The following is a 25,793-nucleotide window of genomic DNA, read 5'->3' as shown; positions in this document are numbered from 1 at the left end:
ACATAGCCCTCTTAGATGGTGTGTAGAACACTTTTATTAATTTATGAGCAATTCTAAAGATTTAGGAGTAATAAAAAGTCTTCGGTAAATTTAAATAGATATATCTTTAATTTTTCTTAAATTACTGTGTACTTACTAAATCCCACACCATTTCTTCTCCCTATATTTTTATAATAACATTTATTGCTGGGTGTGGTGGTGCTTGCCTGTAGTGCCAGTTACTTGGGAGGCTGAAGCAAGAGGATCACTTAAGCCCAGGAGTTTGAAGCGTGCCATGATCACACTGATGTATAGCCACTGCACTCCTGGCTGGAAAATATAGCAAGACCCCGTCTCTAAAATAATAATAACAACAACAACAACATTTGTTTGTTTTACCTTTAGATTTCATGCTAAATTTCCCCATTTTAAATGTAAGTCTATAATGACCATATTTTAAAAAAAATCTTTGTCCATACTTGAGCAAAGATGTTAGAATAACTCGAATGTATTTTACTGATAAAGCATAACTTAATTTGGCTTAGTAAAAATAGAATTTTTATACCATTTTGTTGTTTAAGAATTGTTTTATTTATAATCAAAGAATAGACTAGAATGATGAAGACATTTGAAAAGTTTTCAAAGTTAATATCTAACACTTGAGCTCATAGGCCAGTTTCTATTCTAATCCTTTTACTTACGTTGTCTCAATTAATCTTATAAGATAGTAACAACCTATGAAGGTAGGTACTATTATTAGTCCCATTTCACAAATGAGGCAAAAAACAAAGCAAAAGTTACACATTTAGTGAAATAGTAGAAACAAGATCCTACTCCAGGTAGTCTGACTTCTGAGTTCATACTCTTTAACCATTGTTCTAATGTTTTTTAAAAACACAAAGCTATTAATATTTATTGTACATGGCTCTTTACAAATATGTCCACCAAATATAGACATAACATGTAGCATCCAGTAGGTTGAAGGAATTTGTCATAAAAAATTCGAATAATTTTTTATCATATTTTTGTAGTAATTTTTTATTCTTATGAATGTCAAGTTTTATTACCACTTATTAAGTAGTTATTCTAAACATCAAATACTTTATATAGCCTTCATTTTATTTACATACTGATTTATTTAGATTAGTGGGCTTTTCTGAATAAAACTTTATATTACACATAAAAGTAATTAAATACAATTATCATAATAAGAAATCTCATTTACTGTTGTTTGATTTTCCTTTCTTTTTGATTTTTTTTTTTTTTTTTTTTTTTTGAGACAGAGTCTCACTCTGTTGCCCAGGCTAGAGTGAGTGCCGTGGCGTTAGCCTAGCTCACAGCAACCTCAAACTCCTGAGCTCAAGCGATCCTCCTGTCTCAGCCTCCCGAGTAGCTGGGACTACAGGCATGCACCACCATGCCCGGCTAATTTTTTTTCTATATATATTTTTAGCTGTCCATATAATTTCTTTCTGTTTTTAGTAGAGATGGGGTCTCGCTCTTGCTCAGGCTGGTCTCGAACTTCTGAGCTCAAACGATCCGCCCACCTCGGCCTCCCAGAGTGCTAGGATTACAGGCGTGAGCCACCGCGCCCGGCCTCTTTTTGATTTTTTATAAGCAAAATTGGCTTTTTTTAGTGAAGTATATAGGATACATGCGTAAAAGTATACAAATCATAATTGTATAGTTCAGTGAATTATCACAAAGTGAATACCCATGTAACCACTACACTGATCAAGAAATAGAACATCGGCCGGGCGTGGTGGCTCACGCCTGTAATCCTAGCACTCTGGGAGGCCGAGGTGGGCGGATCGTTTGAGCTCAGGAGTTCGAGACCAGCCTGAGCAAGAGCGAGACCCCACCTCTACTAAAAATAGAAAGAAATTATATGGACAGCTAAAAATATATATTGAAAAAATTAGCCGGGCATGGTGGCGCATGCCTGTAGTCCCAGCTACTCGGGAGGCTGAGACAGGAGGATCGCTTGAGCTCAGGAGTTTGAGGTTGCTGTGAGCTAGGCTGACGCCACGGCACTCACTCTAGCCTGGGCAACAGAGTGAGACTCTGTCTCAAAAAAAAAAAAAAAAAAAGAAATAGAACATTTACCAACACTCCAAAAGCCCCTCTGATGTCCACTCTTACCTCTTCCAGAAGGTAACCACTATCCTGACTTCTACCACTATTGATTAGTTTTGCCTGCTTTTGAATTTTATATAAATGGACTCTAAGAGTAGGTATTCTTTTGTGTCTAGCTTCTTTACTCAATACTATGTTTATAAGATTTCATCCATTTTGTAAGTAACTTGTTCATTTTCATTGCTATGTAATATTCCATCATATGAATATACCACAATATATCTATGCTACTGTTGGACATTTGGGTTGTTTGCAGTTTGGGGACCTTGTTAATAATTCTGCTCTTAACAGATGCACACATTTCTGTGGTTTTCTTCCTAGAAGTGGAGGTGGGTCATAGGGTATGCATGTGTTTACTTTCAGTAGATTATGCTTTCCAAATTGGTTATAACAAATTATACCCCCACGCTTAGTATATGAGATTTCCTACTACAGCATTACCCTTACCACCCCTTGGCATCATCAGTCTTTGTAGTTTTAGCCATTCTCATGTATGGTGATATCTCCATGAGATTTTAATCTGCATTTTTTGTGCAGCAAATAATAATGAGTACTTTTTCATGTTTATTGGCCATTTTGATATGATCTTATAAAGTGCCTATTCTGGTCAGTCCTTGCCTAGTTTTCAATTGGTTTATCTTTCTCTTAATGATATATAGGAGTCATTTATATACTCTGGATAAAACCCTTTTTTTGGTAAATTCTTTTTTTCTTTAAACTTTTACATAGATGGAGTGAATGGCTGAATTATGATATATACATTCCTGATCTTCCTCGTGCTGCTCGACTTTGCCTTTCCATTTGCTCTGTTAAAGGCCGCAAGGGTGCTAAAGAGGTAAAGTATTTCAGAAGGAACCATTATGTTTACCTCTAAAAACTTTTACTAATTATACTGCTGAATGAAATTTTTCACAAAATGGATGTTATTTTACTTTATTTAAGAAAACATTAATAAAGCTATTTTAAAATTTTTAATAAATGTATCATAGAAGAATACCTTGAGAGCTTTAGGAATTTATGATGAATAAGTATGTTTTGTGTTCATATTGATACAATATTTTTAAACATGCAAAGTAAATACATAACAGTGACTATATATAAATATCTGTCATGCTTGCTTTGGTTCATATTTCCAATTTATAATTAAAGAAAATACATATAATTTCAAATGGAAGAGAGAAAAGAAAGTACTTAAATTTTGAAAAATCAATATGGCTTTTTGTAGATACCATATTCTTATTAATGTAGAGACAGTTGATGAATTCACCTTTTTGAGGGCCAGGCATGGTGGCTTACACCTATAATCCCAGCACTTTGGGAGGCCAAGGCAGGAGGATCACTTGAGGCCAGGAGTTTGAGACTAGCCTGACCAACATAGAGAGACCCCAACTCTACAAAAAAAAATTTAAAAATTAGCCAGGCATGGTGGCATGTACCTGCCATCTTAGCTATTTAGGAGGCTAAGGCAGGAGGATCACTTGAGCCCAGTTATTCGAGGTTATAGTGAGCTATGAGCATATAATCATGCCACTGCACTCTAGCCTGGGCAACAGAGTTGAGACCCTGCCTCTTTAAAAAAAAAAAAAAAAAAAAAAACTTCTTTCTGGGGAAGAAAAGTATTTTGAAATGTGTTTTGTAATTAAATCCATACAGAAGTGAATATTTTTCTTTGTTTTTTAAGGAACATTGTCCATTGGCCTGGGGAAATATAAACTTATTTGATTACACAGACACTCTAGTATCTGGAAAAATGGCTTTGAATCTTTGGCCAGTACCTCATGGATTAGAAGATTTACTGAACCCTATTGGTGTTACTGGCTCAAATCCAAATAAGGTAAGTTTTTTATTATCATAAATTAGATTTTTTTTTTATGACCATCAAGCACTATGTGTGTGTGTGTGTGTGTGTGTGTATATATATATATATTTAAAAAAAATAACTTTTCTCTCATGTCTTAGGAAACTCCATGCTTAGAGTTGGAGTTTGACTGGTTCAGCAGTGTGGTAAAATTTCCAGATATGTCAGTGATTGAAGAGCATGCCAATTGGTCTGTGTCCCGAGAAGCAGGATTTAGTTATTCCCATGCAGGACTGGTAAGGCAAATCACTCAGTTTATTAACTATCCGTCATAATCTGTGGATTTGGGTACATACTCTTTGTATGGAAAAAGTTTCATGTATTCTAGTTAAACTGGCATAGATACTTTGAGCTCTAGGATATATTGCAATAGAAAAAAATTCTCTATATGCTAATATTTTTACTATAGCTTTCCTTCTTCAGAGTCCTAACCTGCTTTCATTCATTTAACAGATACTTATTGAATGCTGACTGTATATAAAGCACTGGGATATGCATTAGGTAATAAAATCATGAACAGACCTACATTGAGTATACAGTCTAATGGAGAAAATAAATATTAAACAGATAGAAGCAGAAATGTAAGATTATAGTTGACTCTTGAACAACACGAGTTTGAACTGCATGGGTCCACTTATACACAGATTTGTTTCAGTAAATATATTGTAAAAATTTTTGGAGATTTGCGACAATTTGAAAAAAAAATCAGATTAACTGTGTATTCTGAAAATACTGAAAAATTTAAGGAAAAGTTAAGGTATATCATTAATGCATAAAGTATATGTAGATACTGGTCTTATTTATCATTTACTACCATATAATATACACAAGACCATTATAAAAACTTAAAATTTATCAAAACCACACACACAAACACTTACAGGCCATACATGGCTCCATTTGCAGTTGAGAAAATGTAAACATACATAAAGATGCAGTATTAAATCATAACTGCATAAAATTATCTGTAGTGCCTACTGTATGACTGTAATAATTTCATAGCTTCCTCCTGTTGCTATTGTGGTGAGCCCAAGTGTTAAAAGTATCCACTTAAAACACGCTGTAATGCTAGTCATCTCCTCATGAGCAGTTGGTTGGTCTCCAGTGAATTGTATATTGCAATAAAAAGTGATCTCTTGCAGTTCTCATGTATATTTCATCATGTTTAGTGCAGTATGTAAACCTTGAATAACACCATGGAACCCATACGAAGTGCCACTAGTGATGCTGGAAATGCTCCCAAGAAGCAGAGAAAAGTCATGACATTATAAGAAAAAGATGAATTGCTTGATATATACCATACACTGAGGTCTACAGCTGTGATTGCACAAATTTCAGACAGATGATTCATCTTGGAAAGAGACAACACAAACTTACAGTATCAGTAAATACAGTGCAGAGTACTATCAGTAAGGCTTCCAGTCAACAGTAGGCATTAGTAATTAAGTTTTGGGGGAGTCAAAAGTTAAACATGAAAAAAAATGGTGAACCTAATACCTTTTGTAACAACCTGGATGAAACTGGAGACCATTCTTCTAAGCAAAATATCGCAAGAATGGAAAAACAAATACCACATGTATTCACTATTAAATTAGAACTAATCAATCAACACCCATGTGCACATACAGTAGTAAAGCTCAACAGAAACCAAGTAGGTGGGATTGGGGAAGAGGGGATGGGTAAATTCACACCTAATGGGTACAATGAATGCACACTATCTTGATGATAGGTATACATATGACTTTGACTCAAACTTCACAAAAGCAAATCATGTAACCAAAACATTAGTACCCCCATAATATTCTGGAGGAAAAAAAAAAAACAGTTAAAACACGGGTTTTCAACTGTGCAGGGTGTTGATACCCCTAACCCTGCATTGTTCCAGGGTCAACTATATAAATCATGGTACTTACCATGGAAAAAGCAATAGTGTTCTAAGAGTAACTAACAGGATTGAGGGGACAGACTGTTGGTTATTGGGTTCGGGAAAGACCTCTGAGATATTAACCTTGAGGTTGAGACTGAAGTACTGGCATACTTCTGAGATATTTCAGGTTTGGTGCCAGACCACTGCAATAAAGAGAGTCACATGAATTTTTTTGGTTTCCCAGTGCACATAAAAGTTATGTTTACACTATAGTGTAGTCTGTTAAGTGTGCAGTAGCATTATATCAAAAAAAAAAAAAAAAAAAAGGTACATACCTTAATTTAAAAATACTTTTTTTGCTAAAAAATGCTAATGATCATCTGAGCCTTCAGTACGTCATAATCTTTTTGCTGGTAATAGGTCAGCCATCAAGATATTGATGGTTGCTGACTGATCAGGTTGGTGGTTGCTAAAGGTTGGGGTGGCTGTGGCAGTTTCTTAAAATAAGACAGTGGAGTTTGCCGCATTGCGTGATTCTTCCTTTCATGAAAGATTTTTCTATAGCACACAATGCCATTTGATAGCATTTTACCCACAGTAGAACTTCTTTCAAAATTGGAGTCAGTCCCTGCTGCTACAGTCACCAGCTGCATTGGCCCTAACAAAAAGGCAGCCTGTTCTTTGAAGCTCTGAAGCCAGGCATTGACTTCTCCTCTCTAGCTATGAAAGTCCTAGATGGTATCTTCTTCCAAGAGAAGGCTGTTTGTCTACATTGAAAATCTGTTGCCCTATCTCTACAAAAATTTTTAAAAATTAGCCAGGTGTGGTGGTGCCCACCTGTAGTCCCAGCTGCTCAGGAAACTGAGGTGGGAGGATAGCTTGAGCCCAGGAGTTTGAGGCTGCAATGAACTATGATCATGCTACTGCACTCCAGCCTGGGCAATAGAGCAAGATCCTGTCTCCAAAAAAAAAGAAAAGAAAACCTATTGCTTAATGTAGCCACCTTCATCAGTGATCTTAGCTAGATTTTAAGTGACTTTCTGGATAATTTGCTGCAGCTTCTACATCAGCAGGTGCTCCTTCACCTATACTTTTATATTATGGAGGCAGCTGCTTTCCTTAAACCTTATGAACCAACCTGTGCTAGCTTCAAACTTTCCTTCTGCAGCTTCCTGGCCTCTCTCAGCCTTCATAAAATTGAGCAGAGTTAGGGCCTTGCTCTGGATTAGGCTTTGGCATAAGGTAATGTGGCTAGTTTGATCTTCTATCCAGACCACTAAAAAACTTTTTCCGTATCAGCAATAAAGCTATTTTGCTTTCTTATCACTTGTGTGTTCGCTGGAGTAGCACTTTAAATTTCCTTCAAGAATTTTTCCTTTGCACTCATAATTTGACTATTTGGCACAAGGGGCCTAGCTTTTGGCCTATCTTGGCTTTCGACATGCCTTCCTCACTAAGCTTAATCATTTCTAGCTTTTGATTGCAAGTGCTACTCTTCCTTTCTCTTGAACACTTACAGGCCATTGTAGGCTTATTAATTGGCCTAATTTCAGTATGGTTGTGTCTCAGGGAATAGGGAGGCCCAAAGAGAGGAGGGTAGAGGAGTCAGAGCACACATCATTTATTGATTAAGTTGTCTGTCTTATGTATGGTTATGTCTGTCTTATGTATGGTTCATGGTACTCCAAAACAATTACAATAGTAACATCAAAGATCACTGATCACAGATCACCATAACAGATACAATAATAAAAAAACTTTGAAATATTGTGGGAATGACCAAAACATGACAGACACAAAGTGAGCACTTTTGCTGTTGGAAAAATTGTGCAAATAGACTTGTTCAACACAGGGATGCTGCAAACCTTCAATTTGTAAAAAAAAAAAAATGCATTATCTGTGAAGCACAATAAAGCAAAACACAATACAAATGAGGTATGCCTATATAAATGTGCTACTAGTTGAAGTTGGAAGCAGAGGAAATAGCAAGTCTTCACCATGTTAGTCCAGGTTCCCCAGAAAAGAATGTATACAATATAGAGTTTAAATATTGACCTAGTTATCTAAACTTAGCAGAAGCTTTGGAACCCTAATACAACTGGGTTCAAGGACCATTAATTCTCCCTAATTTTTCAAGAGAAAAGGTATCAGTGCCAAGATAAGATACTTTTGTTCACTGGTGTCTCTTTCCCACAATTTCCAAATTTACCACTTTTTCTTTGGCCTGGTTATAGGTTATCGATAGAATAGCCAATGAATATTGAGCCAAGAGGCCCTGAAATATGTCTATCCCCGTAACAGTAACAGCAGCACCAAGTGGCAGCCTGGAATACTGTACTTAGGAACTTTATTAATTTATAGCTGTGATCTCAGTAAGGAGTGTACCAGTTCTTTTTGTAAGCTGAATTATATAATAATATGTTTGTTGCATGTATAATTTCAAATACATGAGTTTCTTCCTTGAGCAGTTTTAACTCTTTGTAAATAACTATATTCTTTCTTAAAAGAATTTTTCTTTGTTTCAAAGAAAAATTGCTTATTTTTATAATAGAACAAAACCTACTCTTTCAATTACCATTTGCATCTGTTGGAAACTTCTGTAAATCTAAGATACATTATGGGATCTTAGTTTTTCTGTATTGTAAATATTTTACTATTTCATCATCCTAGGAATTATTTCATCAGTATTCATTAATTATTTTCAACTATGCTAAAAAAAAAACTTAAGATAATATGAAGGATGGAATAGCCTAGAAAGATGATACAGTAGTGAAATAAATCATCATTATCACGTTATCCTTCAGTTTTCTGACTGCATTGCCCAGTGTCTTACATCATCTTTCCAGAGCTATAAAAGAAGTCTGCTAGTATCATCTTTGTAGTTTTTTTGTTTGTTTGGGGTTTCTTAGGCTTTCATTGGGCACTGACTGTTGAGAATTCAGAATTTTTTACTTTCCACCTGTAAGGACAAAGAGAACAAAATTGACAGAGGAAGATATTTCACAATCATTAGACAGATTACAATATGAATGCAAAGAGACAGACAATAGCACTCTAGAAAATAGTTGCTCAACCTCAGCACTGTTGACATTTTGGGCCAAATAATTCTTTGTTGTAGGAGCTATCCTGTGCTTTACAGGACGCTTAGCAGCATTCCTGGCTTTTACCCTACTAGGTGCCAGTCACAGCAAGTTGCGACCATCAAAGATGTCTCCAGACATTACCAAAGGTCCCTGGGAAGTAGAGGGGCAGAATAACCTCAGCTGAGAACCACTGCTCCAAGCTCTAATGATGATGGTGAAATTTATTATATAAATGAAATATGAGCTATTTTATATTATTAATATCCTAGACTAGTTTCCTCAAACACAAGATAATGGTTAGTGAACAATATATTTCTAAAGACAAAAAAAAAAATTGGTAGTATTTCCAAGGACAAAAAGGAAATTTGGTAATTACTTTCAGTCATTAAACAGAAATGACTTCACACAGTATTTTGTGACAAGAACCTGAACAGCCTCATGTTTTTGCAGTATTCTTTTCATCTTTTATGACGTACACCAAAATTTACTTGATACCCTTTCTAAATGATCAAATGCTGGAGGCAGGTGTGTATACAAAGGTGACTGGAAGGAAAAAGTTGATGTAGAAATAAGAGAAATATCTTGGATTTATCATTCTGGTTGGTATTTATAAGTAAATACCATTTATAAATCCATTTATAAAAATGGAAATTTTTTACAATTACAAAGCAAAGAAGATGGCCATCCTCTCTTCAACAAAGTTATGAGCCATCAGAGTTTTCAAAAGTACTGCATTTTGATGATGTAGTGTGCAGGTTGACACAGACATTTATCTTCAAAACCAGGAAAATATGGATAAAAATGTGGTTTTACTATGTTTAAATTCTTATTAAAATGTCTAAAAAATTGTTTTCCACCATCACATTATTTTATTCTTCTATAAGTTATTTCATATTAAAAATATAAACAAAAATAAGTAAATAATATAAGAGCCCATTGGACCCAGATGATAAATAGTAATGACTACTTTTCCTGATAAATTGAGTACTCAGTATTTATTCTCTCTTCCCTGGGCTATCGCAATAGCCTCCTAACTGGTCTCCTTCCCTCTACAGAGCAGCCACAATAATCTTTCTGAAACATAAATCAAATCATGGTTGTCATCCTTTAAATAGTTGTCAATGACAATAAAATCCAAACTTTTTACACTGACCTATAACTTTTATACACTGACCCATGCTATGAACTTGACATCCCATTCTCCTCTCCTTTTTCTACTGGGCATTAGACTTACTGGCTTTCTTCCTGTTCTTCCTTCCCACCAAACTTATTTTTTCCTTGGAGCCCTGTACTGTTTTCTCCATCTGCAATAGTCTTCCTGATCTTCTTGTGGATGGTTCCTTCTTACCATTTGAATCACAAATTAAATATTATGTTCCGAGAGGCTATTTCCAAATTATTCAGTCTAAAGTAGCCTCTCAGTCACTCTCCATCACCCAGTGTACTTATAGCAACTATCCAATATTTTTCTTATTTGTTTATTTGATTTCCCACTAAAGTGGAGGCTCTGTTAGTGCAGGGGCTTTTACTGTTTTGTAACCCCAGCAGCAAAAACAGAACAAAGCACACAGTACATATTTAATAAATACTTGTTGCTATGCCAAATAAGTTAACAATGTGTAAATGTACAAAAACCAAGTAGCATGGATGTCTGCTTTCATTTTTAGCTGTTAGGAATATGTGTAACTCATTCTAAAGGTTTATATTTGTTTTACATAATATGGTAATATGCATTCCTAATTATTCACTGCGCAGTTAATATATCTATATTAAAAGAGAATAAATATATTACTTGGCATTATACAAAAAAGTTATATTTTCTTTTTAATTTCCTACTATTTAGTACACAGGGTTGTAATGGGGGTATTTCTTCTTTTTTCTCTTATTTTTACTTTTTAATTTTGAAAGCCTTGCAGCAATTATAAGGATGTGTTACCACAAAGAACATGAAAGTGTTTACTTTTTTAAAAATTTTATTATTTTTATTTTTTACTTTTGGTGGGGGCAGAGTCTGACTATGTTGCTCAGGCTGGCTTCAAACTCTGGGGCTCAAGCAATCCTCCTGCCTCAGCCTCCTGAGTAGCTGGGACTATAGGCATGTGCCACCACACCTGGCTTTTATTATTTTACTGTTTCTTATTCTCTTACATCAGAAACATTAATAAATTAGTTAATAGGATACCAGGAAGGGCTCTCATCAGGAAGAAAATTGAATTGTTCACTAGCATCCTGTAGTATCCCAATCTTGTCTTCTCACTGACGAACTTAGGCAGCTGCTATTCTAACTGTGGGTTGGTGGTAATATTAACAAAGTAAATTATTGGATTTTTTCCACATACACTGTGTCTAAAATTGATTCTTCCTTATCCCTGAAAATAAAATCTTACAATGAGAATAAATTATTTTACAACAGTTAAGCAATGTAAACTTTATTGAAAATTAACTTTTTTTTTTGGTAGATCACTCATGAATCCAGGGGTGGGGAAATATAACAAAGAAAACCATATAAAATATTACTTTATTTTGCAGAGTAACAGACTAGCTAGAGACAACGAATTAAGAGAAAATGACAAAGAACAGCTCCGAGCAATTTGTACACGAGATCCCCTATCTGAAATTACTGAGCAAGAGAAAGATTTTCTGTGGAGCCACAGGTAAGTGTTAAGATGGAGATTTTCTGGTTTTATTTTTTTAATTGTAGAAGAAAACAACTGACTTTGGCTGATCTTGCTATATTTTTACCATACCTATTGGAGTAAATAAGGTACAATTTATATGATTTTTAAATTATAAACATTGCCTTTTTAAAAACTATGGATATAGATCTGTATTTCTAGAAAATTATGCTGCATGGGTACTTGATTTTGCTCATTGAAGGCTTTTTTTTAATTCTAAATTCCGGATATGACTTTCCTTTAGGATTTTGTAAAATAAAATTCAAGATTTTTAAACACCTTTAGTTTTAGATCAATTTTGTTGTGATTAGGTTGGTCTAAATATTATAATTTTCAGGAGTGCCTTTCCACTTCTCTTTTTTCTTACACTTCCTCAAAGTAATAGTGTTATGCCTTATTTTCACTTACGAAGAAATTATCCTACTATTCATAAGTGATACTGTTATATTTAAATAAAGTAGTTGTAGTGCATTTCTATAGAAAGTTCATTAAAATATAAATTTTGTCCAGTGACCACAGGTGTGGTGGCTCTATGGTTCATGTTGTATAAGTGGGTGAAAAACATGAGCTATATAAGGAGTAGGTGAAAAATAAGAGCTATAACATCTATTCATAATTTTCCTTAATTATCAATTAAACTTAAGTACTTGTCCTCCATTTGGATTTTCCTTTTGTCTTTGTCATTATAACTGTGTCTAAATATGTATGTACATACATATACAACTGTAGGGTTAAACACTGATTTCTTTTGATTTTACAAAAGGCTAGTCATGTAAGTAGTTTGGAACTTCTTAAAGATTGCATAATTGAAAAATTAGACATTTAAGCCTTTTGAATAACACATAAGAATGTTTTTTTATTTTGTTTTATCTTTCCCACACAGACACTATTGTGTAACTATCCCTGAAATTCTACCTAAACTGCTCCTGTCTGTTAAATGGAATTCTAGAGATGAAGTAGCCCAGGTAAATGTGTGTTTGGGATTACTGAATAACCATTGCACAAAATTGGTGTGTCACTCATATTGTTTTCTCTCAGAAAGTCTACGTAAATATAAGAGATGAAATAGCCCATGTTTTAAATTCATTAATAATGGTAATATAGTGGAGAAAAATACCAGTGACGTCATTTCCAATGATAAACAAATTAGAACCGAAAATTTTAAGCAGGTTTTAAGGGTGTTTTTTATCTAAACTAATTTTAAAATCAGACGTTAAGATGATGTTTTAGAGGGTTCATTACAACTTTCTTTGCTTTTTAAATATACTCTATTGTATTTCCCATACACAGATGTACTGCTTGGTGAAAGATTGGCCTCCAATCAAACCTGAACAGGCTATGGAGCTTCTGGACTGTAATTATCCAGATCCTATGGTTCGAGGTTTTGCTGTTCGATGCTTGGAAAAGTATTTAACAGATGACAAACTTTCTCAGTACTTAATTCAGCTAGTACAGGTAAAATTATATAAAATAGTAAATAATCTTTCATCAAAATAATGATTAATTCTTAAATCTATGCAACTTCCCAAACCTATTACATCAACTAGTTTTATGCTTTTTTTAAAAAAATCAGTTTTTATTACCAGTAGTATCTACTTTCTGAAAAATTTTCTTTAAATCTAGCCATACAGAAACTGACCCTGATTTATTTGGTTTTTTGTTTATCTTTTTAATCACCTAGGTCCTAAAATATGAACAATATTTGGATAATCTGCTTGTCAGATTTTTACTCAAGAAAGCATTGACTAATCAAAGGATTGGGCACTTTTTCTTTTGGCATTTAAAGTAAGTCATTATTTCCCCGTTAAATTCTTTATATATTGTTTGCTTTCTTAATAGATGTATAAATATGTATTAATTAAGTTCTTTTGTTTTTGTTTGGCTGAAAGAGTTTTCCATACTGAAAGTATTTTGTACCAATCATGAGCTTCTCCTCAACTTTTTCTCTTTGAAATTAAATAAGCAGTAAAATTCAAAACTGAATTTTATATATGAATGAGAGCTGAAATATTTTAACAAGTTTGATTCTACTTTCAGTAAAGCAAAATTTTCTAGGTCCAGATAAATATTACTGTAGGTCTCACCGTATGTGTGGATTAAAACATCCCAAAATATGGGGAAAAAATGTTACCTTGCAATTCAGAACAATAATGTCAAAATCCCATGTTTCTTACTAGAAAACAAGCTAATTAAGAATAAAAAATATTTTGCAGAATGTGACATATCTAGTACTCAAAGTTAGAGGTCATAAACCATATAGATTTTTATAAATTTAGAAACAGATTTGTGTCTAAACTGATTTTTTAAATATTTAAAAAAAAAAAGCTAGAAGCTAGGTTGAAAATAACTTAAATTTGGAGACAGTATAGAAAAGTGTAGACATATGTGCCAGAAGAGTCAAATTGTACTCACTGAGCTCTTTGCTCCCTCCCTATTCATTTTATTATTTTTGTGCCCAGTTTCCTTTTTTCATGTTTTTATATGTTTTCCTATTAGTGGAAGAAAAGAAGTTGAAATAAAACTAAAAACTGTTGCTTTTTAAATTTACATGTTGAGGAACTACCTGAAACTCTTGATTGTTTTGCTTCTAAATAATAGGTTTGAATCATTTTATAGTTAGTATGATTGTAATACTTATTGGATTTAAAAAATTAGTTTTTTAATTTTCTTAACAAAGATTATATGTACACTCATTTAAGACCATATATATACAATAATCTTGCACTATTCTTTTAGATCTGAGATGCACAATAAAACAGTTAGTCAGAGGTTTGGTCTGCTCTTGGAGTCCTATTGTCGTGCATGTGGGATGTATTTGAAGCACCTGAATAGGCAAGTTGAGGCAATGGAAAAGCTCATTAACTTAACTGACATTCTCAAACAGGAGAAGAAGGATGAAACACAAAAGGTATGTGACTCTAGTTTGTGTTTGAGACTCTCGTCTTGCAGTAGTGTGGGATTGTTTAGAAGCCCAATGTATATATAGATCATGGTATTTGGAATCAAGCAGATTAGGATTTAGATCCAAGTTCTACTGCCTCTCAGTTGTGTTATGTTACACACATTATTTAGGCTCTTAAAACTCATTTTCTCATTTGCAAAATGGGAATAATACTTTCTCCATAGGGTTGTTGTGAGAATTAAATTACATGAGATATGCAAAGCACCTATCCTAGAACATGGAAAGTGCCCAACAAATGTTAGTTCCCACTATACTTTCTCTTCCATTCTCTTTTAAATAGCTTTAAATATTTAAAATGATTCTTTCCTTATTCTATCATTTATTTTCTCTTAGCATTGACTCTGAAAATGAGTGGGAAATTAGTTTTTACATTTCTAAGTTTAAAATGGACTCCAAGTTAGGCAGTAAATATATCGTACACTTTAGTCATCTGCAGTCTAGATTGGTATAACTAAGGAAGATGAAATACAATGTAAAGGTTTTTCATGACCTTTTCCTGTTCCTTATCCTTTATTCAGTCTAATCTAGTACATCTAAATTCACCACATTGTACAGTAAAAAGTGAGATTGTTCCTCATCTCTAGTGAAATGGGAAAAAAAAGTCCCAGTTTATTAGTGAGTTCTCAAAGGACAGAGAATGTAAATTAGCAATACTGAATGAATTTTCCCAATATCTTCATTAATATTACTTGAAGGAGAAAAAAAACTTTAAAAGAAAGTTACTGTATTGATCTAAATGTCATATAGTGTGTGACTCAGTTGATTTTGTTGAAATTGTGGTATATAAGTTCAAATGTAGGATATTAGAAATAACTGTACTCTTTCTAATGTTGGAATTTGTGGGCAAGAGAGGACTGAACTGCCTTGAGAGAACAAAATTTATTATATTTATATTGTAACTGAACTAAGAAAAAAGAAACTAGATATTAGGTACATTTGTGAATATACATGCTCCTCGACTTACAATAGAGTTAGTGTTACATTCACATCATAAATGGAAAATATCTTAAGTCAAAAATGGCTATTTGTAGACATGATGGGATGCAAAAACACAATATCCAAAAGAATGCTGACAGCACAGTACACTGTAGAGTAGCAGTTATATACCTTATGATTCGCATGGCTGACTGGGAGCAGCAGCCCAGCGTCACAAGAGAGTATTATATCGCATAGTGCTAGCCCAGGAAAAGATCAGAATTCAAAGTATGGTTTCTATTGAATGCATATCACTTTCACATCATGGTAAAGTTGAAAAATCATAAATCAGAAAAGTAAGTCAGGGGACCATCTGTATAGGCATTTCTTCTAAGCTGGAGTTTTCATATCACAAATTGGCTATGATACAATGGATTAATTAAGAACATGAAATTCATTACTCAGATCATTATTAGCTTAAATGAGATTTTGATAGGGAACTAAAATTGCAGTCATCAAAATAAAGGCAGTTACTTTCAGTGGTTTTGTGTTTTATCGTAACAGTGAGTTATGATAGAGTATATGAAGCACTGGGCTAACATTAGGGATGTCAGTGATATAAAAAGAAATGCCTTTACATGAACAAGAGCTACCTAGTCAGTGATGAAAAAGAGGTACCTACTCAAAAATGACTAGATTTTCTAGCTATTCATTTATATATAGCAAGAAGAAAAAAAAATTTATTACTAAAATTTCAGCATGAAAATTAATTTACTATGAATCCTAGCTCCTAACCTCCTTCTTCCCCCTACTCACATTTTATATTTTCAGTAGATAGAAGATTCCTAAAATAAAATGCCAGATACTGCATGATAGCTCAGCAGTCTGGGTTCTGGTTTGAATTGATTAAATTGGGATTTGATTAAAAAGGGATATTTCTTTGTAGCTATATGCCAGAACCTAAGTATAATGTGAAACTCCACATAACAAATGTTTTTATAAGTCCTTTTCCCAACAATTTCTTGTAGCCTCACTAGATCTTTTTTACCCAACAGAAAGTGTGAATGTGGTATTTTCTGAAAAGCCTGAAAGTAAGGTTATTAAGCTAAGATAGCATGGTCTCCTTAGTTTTTCATCCAGAACATGGATCAGCAAATTTTTTCTTTAAGGGCCAGATAGAAAATGTTTTAGACTTTGCAGGCCACGTGGTCTCTGTCTTAACTACTCAACTCCACTCTTCTAGTGTGAAAGCAGCCAATTTTAATGGATAGGCATAGCTATATTCTAATACAACTTGATTTCCAAAACTGGCCACTAACCTGCAGGCCATACTTGACCAACCCTGCTGTAGAGCCAAAGGTCAGCAAGCAGAGTTCACTTTCCTACAGGAAGGCTTACAGTGCTGCCGACTCTTGCCTCTCTCCCTGAGTTATGCTGCTCTGTGTTGTAGAAACCCTTCTAATTAGAATGCAGCCAGTCTAGGATATGGATTCAAAGACTACACAGGCAATACTGAGGTTCCAGTGTGTAACAGAGATTAGCAGTTAGTTTTTATGAAATCAGTTTCTTACCATTATTATCCTTTTTTACCAGGTACAGATGAAGTTTTTAGTTGAGCAAATGAGGCGACCAGATTTCATGGATGCTCTACAGGGCTTTCTATCTCCTCTAAACCCTGCTCATCAACTAGGAAATCTCAGGTAGTTACTTTCTTGGGAGTTTTACTGATGTATTTAAATAAGTGCCTTTTATAATACTTCAAATTATTCTAGATAAAATCTGGAGAAAAGTCAAAATGTCTGTTATAATTAGAATCTCCAATTATATAGGCTCCACTCTCTCATTCTCTTACCCTCAAAATAGGAGTAGTAAAATTGTCTTAAGTTCAGAACTACATTTATTCGGAATGAGTTTTTATTACTTAATAATAGAGTTTAAAACCTTATATGGCCGGAATTTCTGGTATCATAGCATAAGAAATGGAATGTAATATCTGTAAAACTAATGATATATCTCTATTGAAAATTCATATGCAATTATTAAAAAAATTAAAGCTTAATTTTATTCTTTATACTCCTTAAACATGAATTTCTAAATAAAAATTGAGAAAGTTTTAAATGTTCATAACACTTCAAAAAGCTATACTGTATATGTATTTTAAAATAAATTTGAGGATAAAAAGAATGACAAAGCTAAGGTACTTAGTAAAGTTTTTAACTATTTTAAAGGCTTGAAGAGTGTCGAATTATGTCCTCTGCAAAAAGGCCACTGTGGTTGAATTGGGAGAACCCAGACATCATGTCAGAGTTACTGTTTCAGAACAATGAGATCATCTTTAAAAATGGGGATGGTAAGGAAGAGCATTAATGAGCTTATGATGCATGAATTTAGCTATCTTTTTATACACAGGATATTTATGAACCATGAAGACTGTTGAAAGCCATTTAAGGAATATATCACACACATTAAGGAATATCACACACGTGATAAAGTATATAATATTAAGCAAATGCCTTAGCCTTTGCAATATACATATTTAATCATTGAAAAGAAAAGAAGTACTAGGTTTAGAATCAGAAGTCCTGAAATCAGTCTCTAATTTTCATTTGCTTAGCTGTGTGAGCATCCATTCATTCAATAAACATTCTGTGTGCTAGGCCCTGGGATTGTAGCAATAAACAAAACAGAAATCTCTGCCGTTGTGGAGCTCACAGTGTAACAAGGAAAAGAGAGACATTAAATGAATAATTATAAAAATAAAATTACAACCATGGTACAAAGGAAAAATGCAGTCTGCTGAGGAACCATATAAAAGAAGGGTCTAATTTATTTGGAGAACAGGTTATGAGGGGAGAGGGGAAGGATCATGGATGGGTTTCCAATAGGAAATGACATTTCAGCAATGAATTCTGTTGATCTCAGTATTTTAATATAAACATATGTTCAAATTTAAGGATTCAGAAAAATAAATACTTGAACCGTTTTAATTTAAAATTTTTGTGAAATGCTTGCTCACTTATACTGTTACACAGATATGCTTATGCAGAGACTTTAGAAGTGAATTAAAGAATAAGAATATTGCTTTCCTATAGATTCTTTTGAAGAGTAAATATAGCTATTTGTTTTCCATTTGAAAACAATTTCTTGGCATGATCCTCAAATTTGCATCTGTGGTATTAAGCGGTGATACATATTATTTGAATTTCAGATTTACGGCAAGATATGCTAACACTTCAAATTATTCGCATTATGGAAAATATCTGGCAAAATCAAGGTCTTGATCTTCGGTAGGTAACCAATAAGGCAACCTTATTGCCATACTTAGAAAGTTATAACTTCAGAAAGTTATCCTGAAAGAGTAAACTATTAATAAATATTAATTATAGAAGCATATAGAGGCATATATCTGTACAGAAATCTACACAGTAGTAATTAACAATAGTTCATTATGCTATGGTACTTTAATTTGTCCTCTTAGCTAGAATAGTTAATGAGATTTAGCTAAGTAAGAATTATTATCTCTAATAAGCTAGTAAAGACTCTGCAATTGCCTTTAGAGTGTCACCATTAGGAACAGGACATAGGAGTCACACAAGGCCTCTGTTTTCATTCAGAAGTTGAGTTTAAAAGAAAATTTCATAGTATAAATTTTCTAAAGCTTTATAAATCCTCTAATCTTGAATCAGTTTTACAGCAAAATTCATGAAACTAACAGTCTTAAAGTTTTTATCAGTCTGTTGGTCCTGCCCAACTTTCCACAGTTATCAGTATTATCTCCAAGATTCTATCATACTTCATCTCTTCTCCTAGTCATTGTTGCTTCCAATAGTTTTTATTTCTCTGACTCGTCTCTATGCAAATCCATAGTTATTTAGGCAAAAGCTACCCTCTCTGAAAGTACTTTTGTCTATAAGTGGGTATAAGAGTCAAGTCTAGCTGCAACTGTGTAGATTAGGTAGAAATAGCGAGTAATACCAGGTAAGGGTTTATTTGTATGCCTTTTATAGATTAAGTAGCTAGTATATAAAAATTGTATCAGTGACAAATAGCAGTACCCCTTTATTGCAAAGTAAGAAAATGGACATTTCAGGTAACCTGCTAAATACAAAATTAAGCCATAAACTTCAAATTCTTAACTCCTGATGCATTGCTTAATTTCTGCCGCTTTCCAAAGACAATTTATCTTTTATGAGTCAAGTTTCCTTTTTTGGTATAATTTCCTGTGTACCTCCCCCAACAGAATAGAGTGTAAAAAAGATTGTAGAATTATAAAGAGTAAGGGATTTAACAATATAACCCTGGTAATTACAACATTTAATTGTAAATTAGTGACTGTGCAAAAAAGCATCTAAAGCAGGATCATTAGAAATATTAAGAGTTTTTTAGTCTCATGATATTTTCTGAATATTTTTTAACTTAAGTAAATGTAGCTAAAAAATTTTATTTGAAGTTTAATTTTAAATGGAAAGTACTTAATTTAAGTAAAATCATAGCAGCATTTTTATTTATACTTGGCAAAACTGTAATTCAGACTCTAGTCTGTTATAACTCTGTTTTTTATATGAGATGACTTGAAGACAATTTGACTCTTTCACCTATGAGCATTCTCAACAGTAATAAAATGAAAACAAAATAAGATAGAATGAGCAGGAGTACAACCTTAAGAAATTTCTGTATTTACCAGGGCAGGTAGAAGAAAAGATTCTATAAGAGAAATGGTCAAAGGAGCAGAAATATCAGAGTAAGTGATTCACAGAACCCAAAAGAGGGGAGGGATTCACAAACAATTTGTAGTGCCAAATTCTTCAAGGGGTTTAAGAGAATAAGATGTATGAAAAAACCCTTGGATTTGATGACTCATGTTTAGCTTTACAAAGAGTTTACTCACTAGAGTGGTAGGCACAGAAGCTAGGCTACAAGTAATCAAGTAAGAAAATGAAATAAGTGTAGGCTGTTTTAGGAACTTAAGAAGTAAAGGAAAGGCAGGAAGAATGAACAATAGCTTATGAGAACACAGAGCAAGGAAAACCGTACTGTAAGTACTTGTGTGCCAGTTTGGATGGTAGATGCTTTTTTTCATTGTCTCTTTAAATTGTCACATCTCCACCCTTTATTTACTACATGTCCCATTTAATATTCTATGTGATGAAATGGGAAATACTCTAAAAACATTTGTGCAAGATCCCCACTCATAGTGGTTGTATCAACAGAAGCATTTGTGGGATTGAGTTGTGAGCTGAACTAGCTGCTTTTTTCATGGAACACCATTTTTTGCTTAAAAAATAACTAATAGGCAAGCTATGGTTATTCAGACATGGATATTTGGCAGACATTTTCTTGAAAATGAACAATATGTGCCTGTCTTTTCAAAGAAAACAACTGTGATGGTATTTATTGCCAATGAGACAATTTGAGCTTTCAAGCAAAAATTAGAATTATATCTGCCACTGAACATAACAGCATCCCCTGACTTAAGACTTCTCTGATGAAATTGTTGATAATGTTAACAGTTGTGATTTTTTAGTATGGTATAGTGGAAAATATCAACATTTAGAAGATGTACAAATGACTAATGCAGGATAATGTAATTAATCAAGAAAAGATCCATTCAAAGGCAAGATAGACAAATTGATTTTAATGTAACAAAGTACACAAAGATTATTGATATGGTTTCATATTCCATATTACAACTTGAGAAATTATTGTCAAATTTTGAAACAGTGTCAAAGAAAACTATCTGCTATTACATGAAAAGACTATTACAATATGAAAATGTATATAAGGCCAGATTTTCTTTATATACTTCAATTAAAACATTGCATTGGAATGGATAGAGAAGCATATGAGAACCTAGCTGGGTGCTATAAAGCCAGACATTTAAAAAATTTTTAAAGTGAAAGGGTATCACTCTTCTCACTAATTTGGTTTTTTTTTTTTTTTTTTAATATAGGGGTTTTTTGTTTCATAAAAGATGTTACTTAGGCCAGGAGCAGTGGCTCGTGCCTGTAATCCCAGCACTTTGAGAGGCTGAGGCAGGAGGATTGCTTAAGGCCAGGAGTTCAAAACCAGCCTGAGCCACATAGCAAGACCCCATCTCTACAAAAAATAGAAAAATTAGCTGGGCATGGCGGCACTTACCTGTAGTCCCAGCTACTCAGGATGCTGAGGCAGGAAGATGGCTTTCCCTTGGGAGTTTGAGGTTGCAGTGAACTATGATGACACTATTGCACCCTAGCCTGGGCAACAGAATGAGACCCTGTCTCAAAAAAAAAAGGATGTTATTTCTATTAGCATGTCATGGTTTGTTTTTAAATTAATTAATATTTTAAATTTTTGTTTTTTTCTGTTTTAATGTCTAATATCAATAGATGTAATCCACACAACTAAAAGCTCTTTGGGGTCCTCAGTAATTTTTATAAGTGTAAAAGTGTTCTGAGACCAAAATTTGAGAACTGCTACCATGTAATTTTATTTAGATGTCAATTAAGCATCTTAAATTCACCCATATTTTAAAGTAATAACTGTTTATAAAATTTTAATTACCACATAATTTTCTTAATAGTCCTTTTTGGTTATACAGTAAAGTACTTTCTCAGTTGAAGGTTATAATAAATGATGGCAGATAATTTGAGGATTTTTTAAGGAATATGTCACACTGTAAAAAAGAAAATAAAATTGGAAAAAGCAGTGAAGGTCATGCATGACAGATTTGTAAATAAAACATTCATGTTTTAGCCTATTAAAATATTTGCTATTTTAAAATTCCATCATTTAATTGTAAATGTGTTGCTCCTTTTTCAGAATGTTACCTTACGGTTGCCTGTCAATCGGTGACTGTGTGGGACTTATTGAGGTGGTGAGAAATTCTCACACTATTATGCAAATTCAGTGCAAAGGCGGCCTGAAAGGCGCATTGCAGTTCAACAGCCACACACTACATCAGTGGCTAAAAGACAAGAATAAAGGAGAAATGTGAGTCTTATTCTTTCTTCCTATGTTAATTTAAGTTTTTATTAGATGAGTCTTTTAGTGGTTGTGTATTCCTCTGAGATAAACCAGAGAAAACAATTGTACGTACTTTGGGAAAAAGGATGCTCAACCTTTGAAATATTTAAGGTTATTGTGCTTAAATGATCAGAATTGCTAATAATTTGGTAAAATCCTGTACATTCAACTTATGTATGTAAAATGTGTTACTATTGCATGTTCTTTTTTTAAAAATTAACATTGCACATTCAAAATTTTTTTATCCTTAGAACTCATGACATGTAATCAAAATTTTATTTCTAATTCATTGTTAAAATGATGATTAGAAAAAGTTAATTTGAATGACATAAGTATTTTTTCACTTTGCACATCTTATTTTTTCATGAGAAGAATTATGCTTTGATCAGGGAGCATCTAGAAATTTCCTTAGAAACCCTTGAAAACTTAAGAATCTCAAAATTCCTTAGATCTTTGAGCATAATTACTTCCTTCCATAATGTCAGTGACTGTTGTTACTGTTAGACACTTAGACCATCTTTTCCTAATTTGGCCTGGATTGCTCTATATTCCACACTACTATTAATTTATTTGTTTCTTCTTTGTAGATATGATGCAGCCATTGACCTGTTTACACGTTCATGTGCTGGATATTGTGTAGCTACCTTCATTTTGGGGATTGGAGATCGTCACAATAGTAACATCATGGTGAAAGATGATGGACAAGTAATGGCTTTCTCTCTTTAAAATGTTTTGGTGTTCTTAAACTAAATTTATTAATTTAAGATACTGTATGTCTGCGTGTGTCAAACTATAACATAATGTCTTATTTTTGAAAGCTGTTTCATATAGATTTTGGACACTTTTTGGATCACAAGAAGAAAAAATTTGGTTATAAACGAGAACGTGTGCCCTTTGTTTTGACACAAGATTTCTTAATAGTGATTAGTAAAGGAGCCCAAGAATGCACAAAGACAAGAGAATTTGAGAGGTAAGCTCAAGAAATCAAAAGCACAAAATAAAGAATTCTTGCTTCTCTATTAGAAATAATTGATGTTTTTCAAGCAATTTTAAAATAATAGATGTTAGTTATATTACCATTTTAGCAAAATTTATTTGAATGTTTTTATTAAAATTTATTAATTTATTTATGTGGTGCTGTGAAGAAAAATGGAAAGGGAAACCAGTTTAATTTATTGCCTGTAATCCTACCACTTTGGGAAGCCGAGGTGGGAGAATCATTTGAGGCCAGGAGTTCAAGACCAGCCTGAGTCATGTAGTGAGACTCCATCTCTACAAAAAAATGGAAAAATTAGCTGGGTGTGGTGGTACACAGCTGTAGCCACAGCTGTAGTCCCAGCTACTTGGGAGCCTGAGGCAGGAGGATCACTGGAGGCCCAGGAGTTTGAGGTTGCAGTGAACTATGATGACACCACTGCACTCTAGCCTGAACAACAGAGTGAGAACCTGTCTCAAAAAATAATAATAATAATTTATTGAGCTAATTAAGACCTAAAAAAAACCTAATCCTTAAACTTCATAGCACATTAAATGTTTTTCTTTTTTTTTTTTTTTTTGAGACAGAGTCTCACTTTGTTGCTCAGGCTAGAGTGAGTGCCGTGGCGTCAGCTTAGCTCATAGCAACCTCAGACTCCTTGGCTTAAGCGATCCTCCTGCCTCAGCCTCCCAAGTAGCTGGGACTACAGGCATGCGCCACTATGCCCGGCTAATTTTTCTACATGTATTTTTAGTTGTCCATATAATTTCTTTCTATTTTTAGTAGAGACGGGGTCTCGCTCTTGCTCAGGCTGGTCTCGAACTCCTGACCTTGAGCGATCCACCCGCCTCGGCCTCCCAGAGTGCTAGGATTACAGGCGTGAGCCACCGCGCCCGGCCTAAATGTTTTTCTTTACTGCTTTTTAAATAGTTGGATTCTATCTTCTCTATATTGACAAATAATGTGTAATGCTTAAAACAACATTTTTTAGTCATATAATTTGAGGAAAGTCAACTGTAATTACCATGTTTATACATAATGTTTTTTACCATGTTATACTATATCATTATGCTATCTTAGACCTTAAAGTACTTTTAAAAACCTTTTACAAAATTATGCTTTATCTATAACTTAGTCCTGACACTAGCCTAAGCTTTAAAGGCTTTAGTATGAACCAGTTCTATGTTTAATAAATGCTTACTAAACTCTTTATGAGTTAGACATTGTTCTAGGTGCTGGTGATAAAGCAGCAAAAAAAGTCCTTATTCCCATGGAGTTTACATTCTAGTAGGGTGAAGGGAATAGAAGAGTATTGACCAGGGGAGTGGGAAAGGAATACTATTTTTTATAGCTTTGTCTAAGAAAGCCTTTCTAATTATGTGACATTTGAGCAAAGACCTGAAGGTATTAACACCATTTGCTCCATACTGACCAAACTGTTTTTATTATACTTATAGGTTTCAGGAGATGTGTTACAAGGCTTACCTAGCTATTCGGCAGCATGCCAATCTCTTCATAAATCTTTTCTCAATGATGCTTGGCTCTGGAATGCCAGAACTACAATCTTTTGATGACATTGCATACATTCGAAAGACTCTAGCCTTAGATAAAACTGAGCAAGAGGCTTTGGAATATTTTATGAAACAAATGAATGATGCACATCATGGTGGCTGGACAACAAAAATGGATTGGATCTTCCACACAATTAAGCAGCATGCATTGAACTGAAATGATAACTGAGAAACTGAAAGCTCACTATCTGGATTCTACACTGCACTGTTAATAACTGTCAACAGGCAAAGACTGATTGCATAGGAATTGCACAATCCATGAACAGCATTAGAATTTACAGCAAGAACAGAAATGAAATACTATATAATTTAAATAATGTAAACGCAAACAGGGTTTGATAGCACTTAAACTAGTTCATTTCAAAATTAAGCTTTAGAATAATGCGCAATTTCATGTTATGCCTTAAGTCCAAAAAGGTAAACTTTAAAGATTGTTTGTATCTTTTTTTAAAAAACAAAGCAAAACAAAAATCCCCAAAATATATAGACATGATGGAGAAGGAAAAAGAATGTTCTTTTTTGTCTTACAAATGTTCTCTGTTTTGAAATGTGGACACAACAAAGGCTGTTATTGCATTAGGTCTAAGTAAACTGGAGTTTATGTTAAATTACAAAAGATTGGAAAAGAATGAAATTTTTTTATTTTTCCATTGCTGTTCAATTTATAGTTTGAAGTGGGTTTTTTGACTCCTTGTTTAATGAAGAAAAATGCTTGGGGTGGAAGGGACTCTTGAGATTTCACCAGAGACTTTTTCTTTTTAATAAA

The 25,793-nt window shown here is 33.6% G+C and overlaps 1 protein-coding gene across 1 annotated transcript in view; it reads left to right on the top strand.

Moving 5' to 3' along the window:
• Positions 1-25,492, top strand: part of PIK3CA (phosphatidylinositol-4,5-bisphosphate 3-kinase catalytic subunit alpha) — an 84,518-nt gene extending 59,026 nt beyond the window's left edge. The window contains exons 7-21 of the mRNA XM_069472909.1: positions 2,845-2,950; positions 3,797-3,949; positions 4,075-4,209; positions 11,453-11,577; positions 12,482-12,563; positions 12,889-13,053; positions 13,280-13,383; positions 14,335-14,506; positions 17,069-17,175; positions 17,704-17,825; positions 18,684-18,762; positions 22,277-22,447; positions 23,068-23,185; positions 23,299-23,450; positions 24,914-25,492. Coding sequence (XP_069329010.1) covers positions 2,845-2,950; positions 3,797-3,949; positions 4,075-4,209; positions 11,453-11,577; positions 12,482-12,563; positions 12,889-13,053; positions 13,280-13,383; positions 14,335-14,506; positions 17,069-17,175; positions 17,704-17,825; positions 18,684-18,762; positions 22,277-22,447; positions 23,068-23,185; positions 23,299-23,450; positions 24,914-25,184 — 2,062 coding nt within the window. The 3' untranslated portion in view covers positions 25,185-25,492. The remainder of the gene's footprint in view (positions 1-2,844; positions 2,951-3,796; positions 3,950-4,074; positions 4,210-11,452; positions 11,578-12,481; positions 12,564-12,888; positions 13,054-13,279; positions 13,384-14,334; positions 14,507-17,068; positions 17,176-17,703; positions 17,826-18,683; positions 18,763-22,276; positions 22,448-23,067; positions 23,186-23,298; positions 23,451-24,913) is intronic.
• Positions 25,493-25,793: the final 301 nt, after the last annotated feature.

The sequence above is a fragment of the Eulemur rufifrons genome, chromosome 7, assembly GCF_041146395.1.
Source record: "Eulemur rufifrons isolate Redbay chromosome 7, OSU_ERuf_1, whole genome shotgun sequence".
NCBI lineage: Eukaryota > Metazoa > Chordata > Mammalia > Primates > Lemuridae > Eulemur > Eulemur rufifrons.
This window is presented reverse-complemented; position numbering and strand designations above follow the sequence as displayed.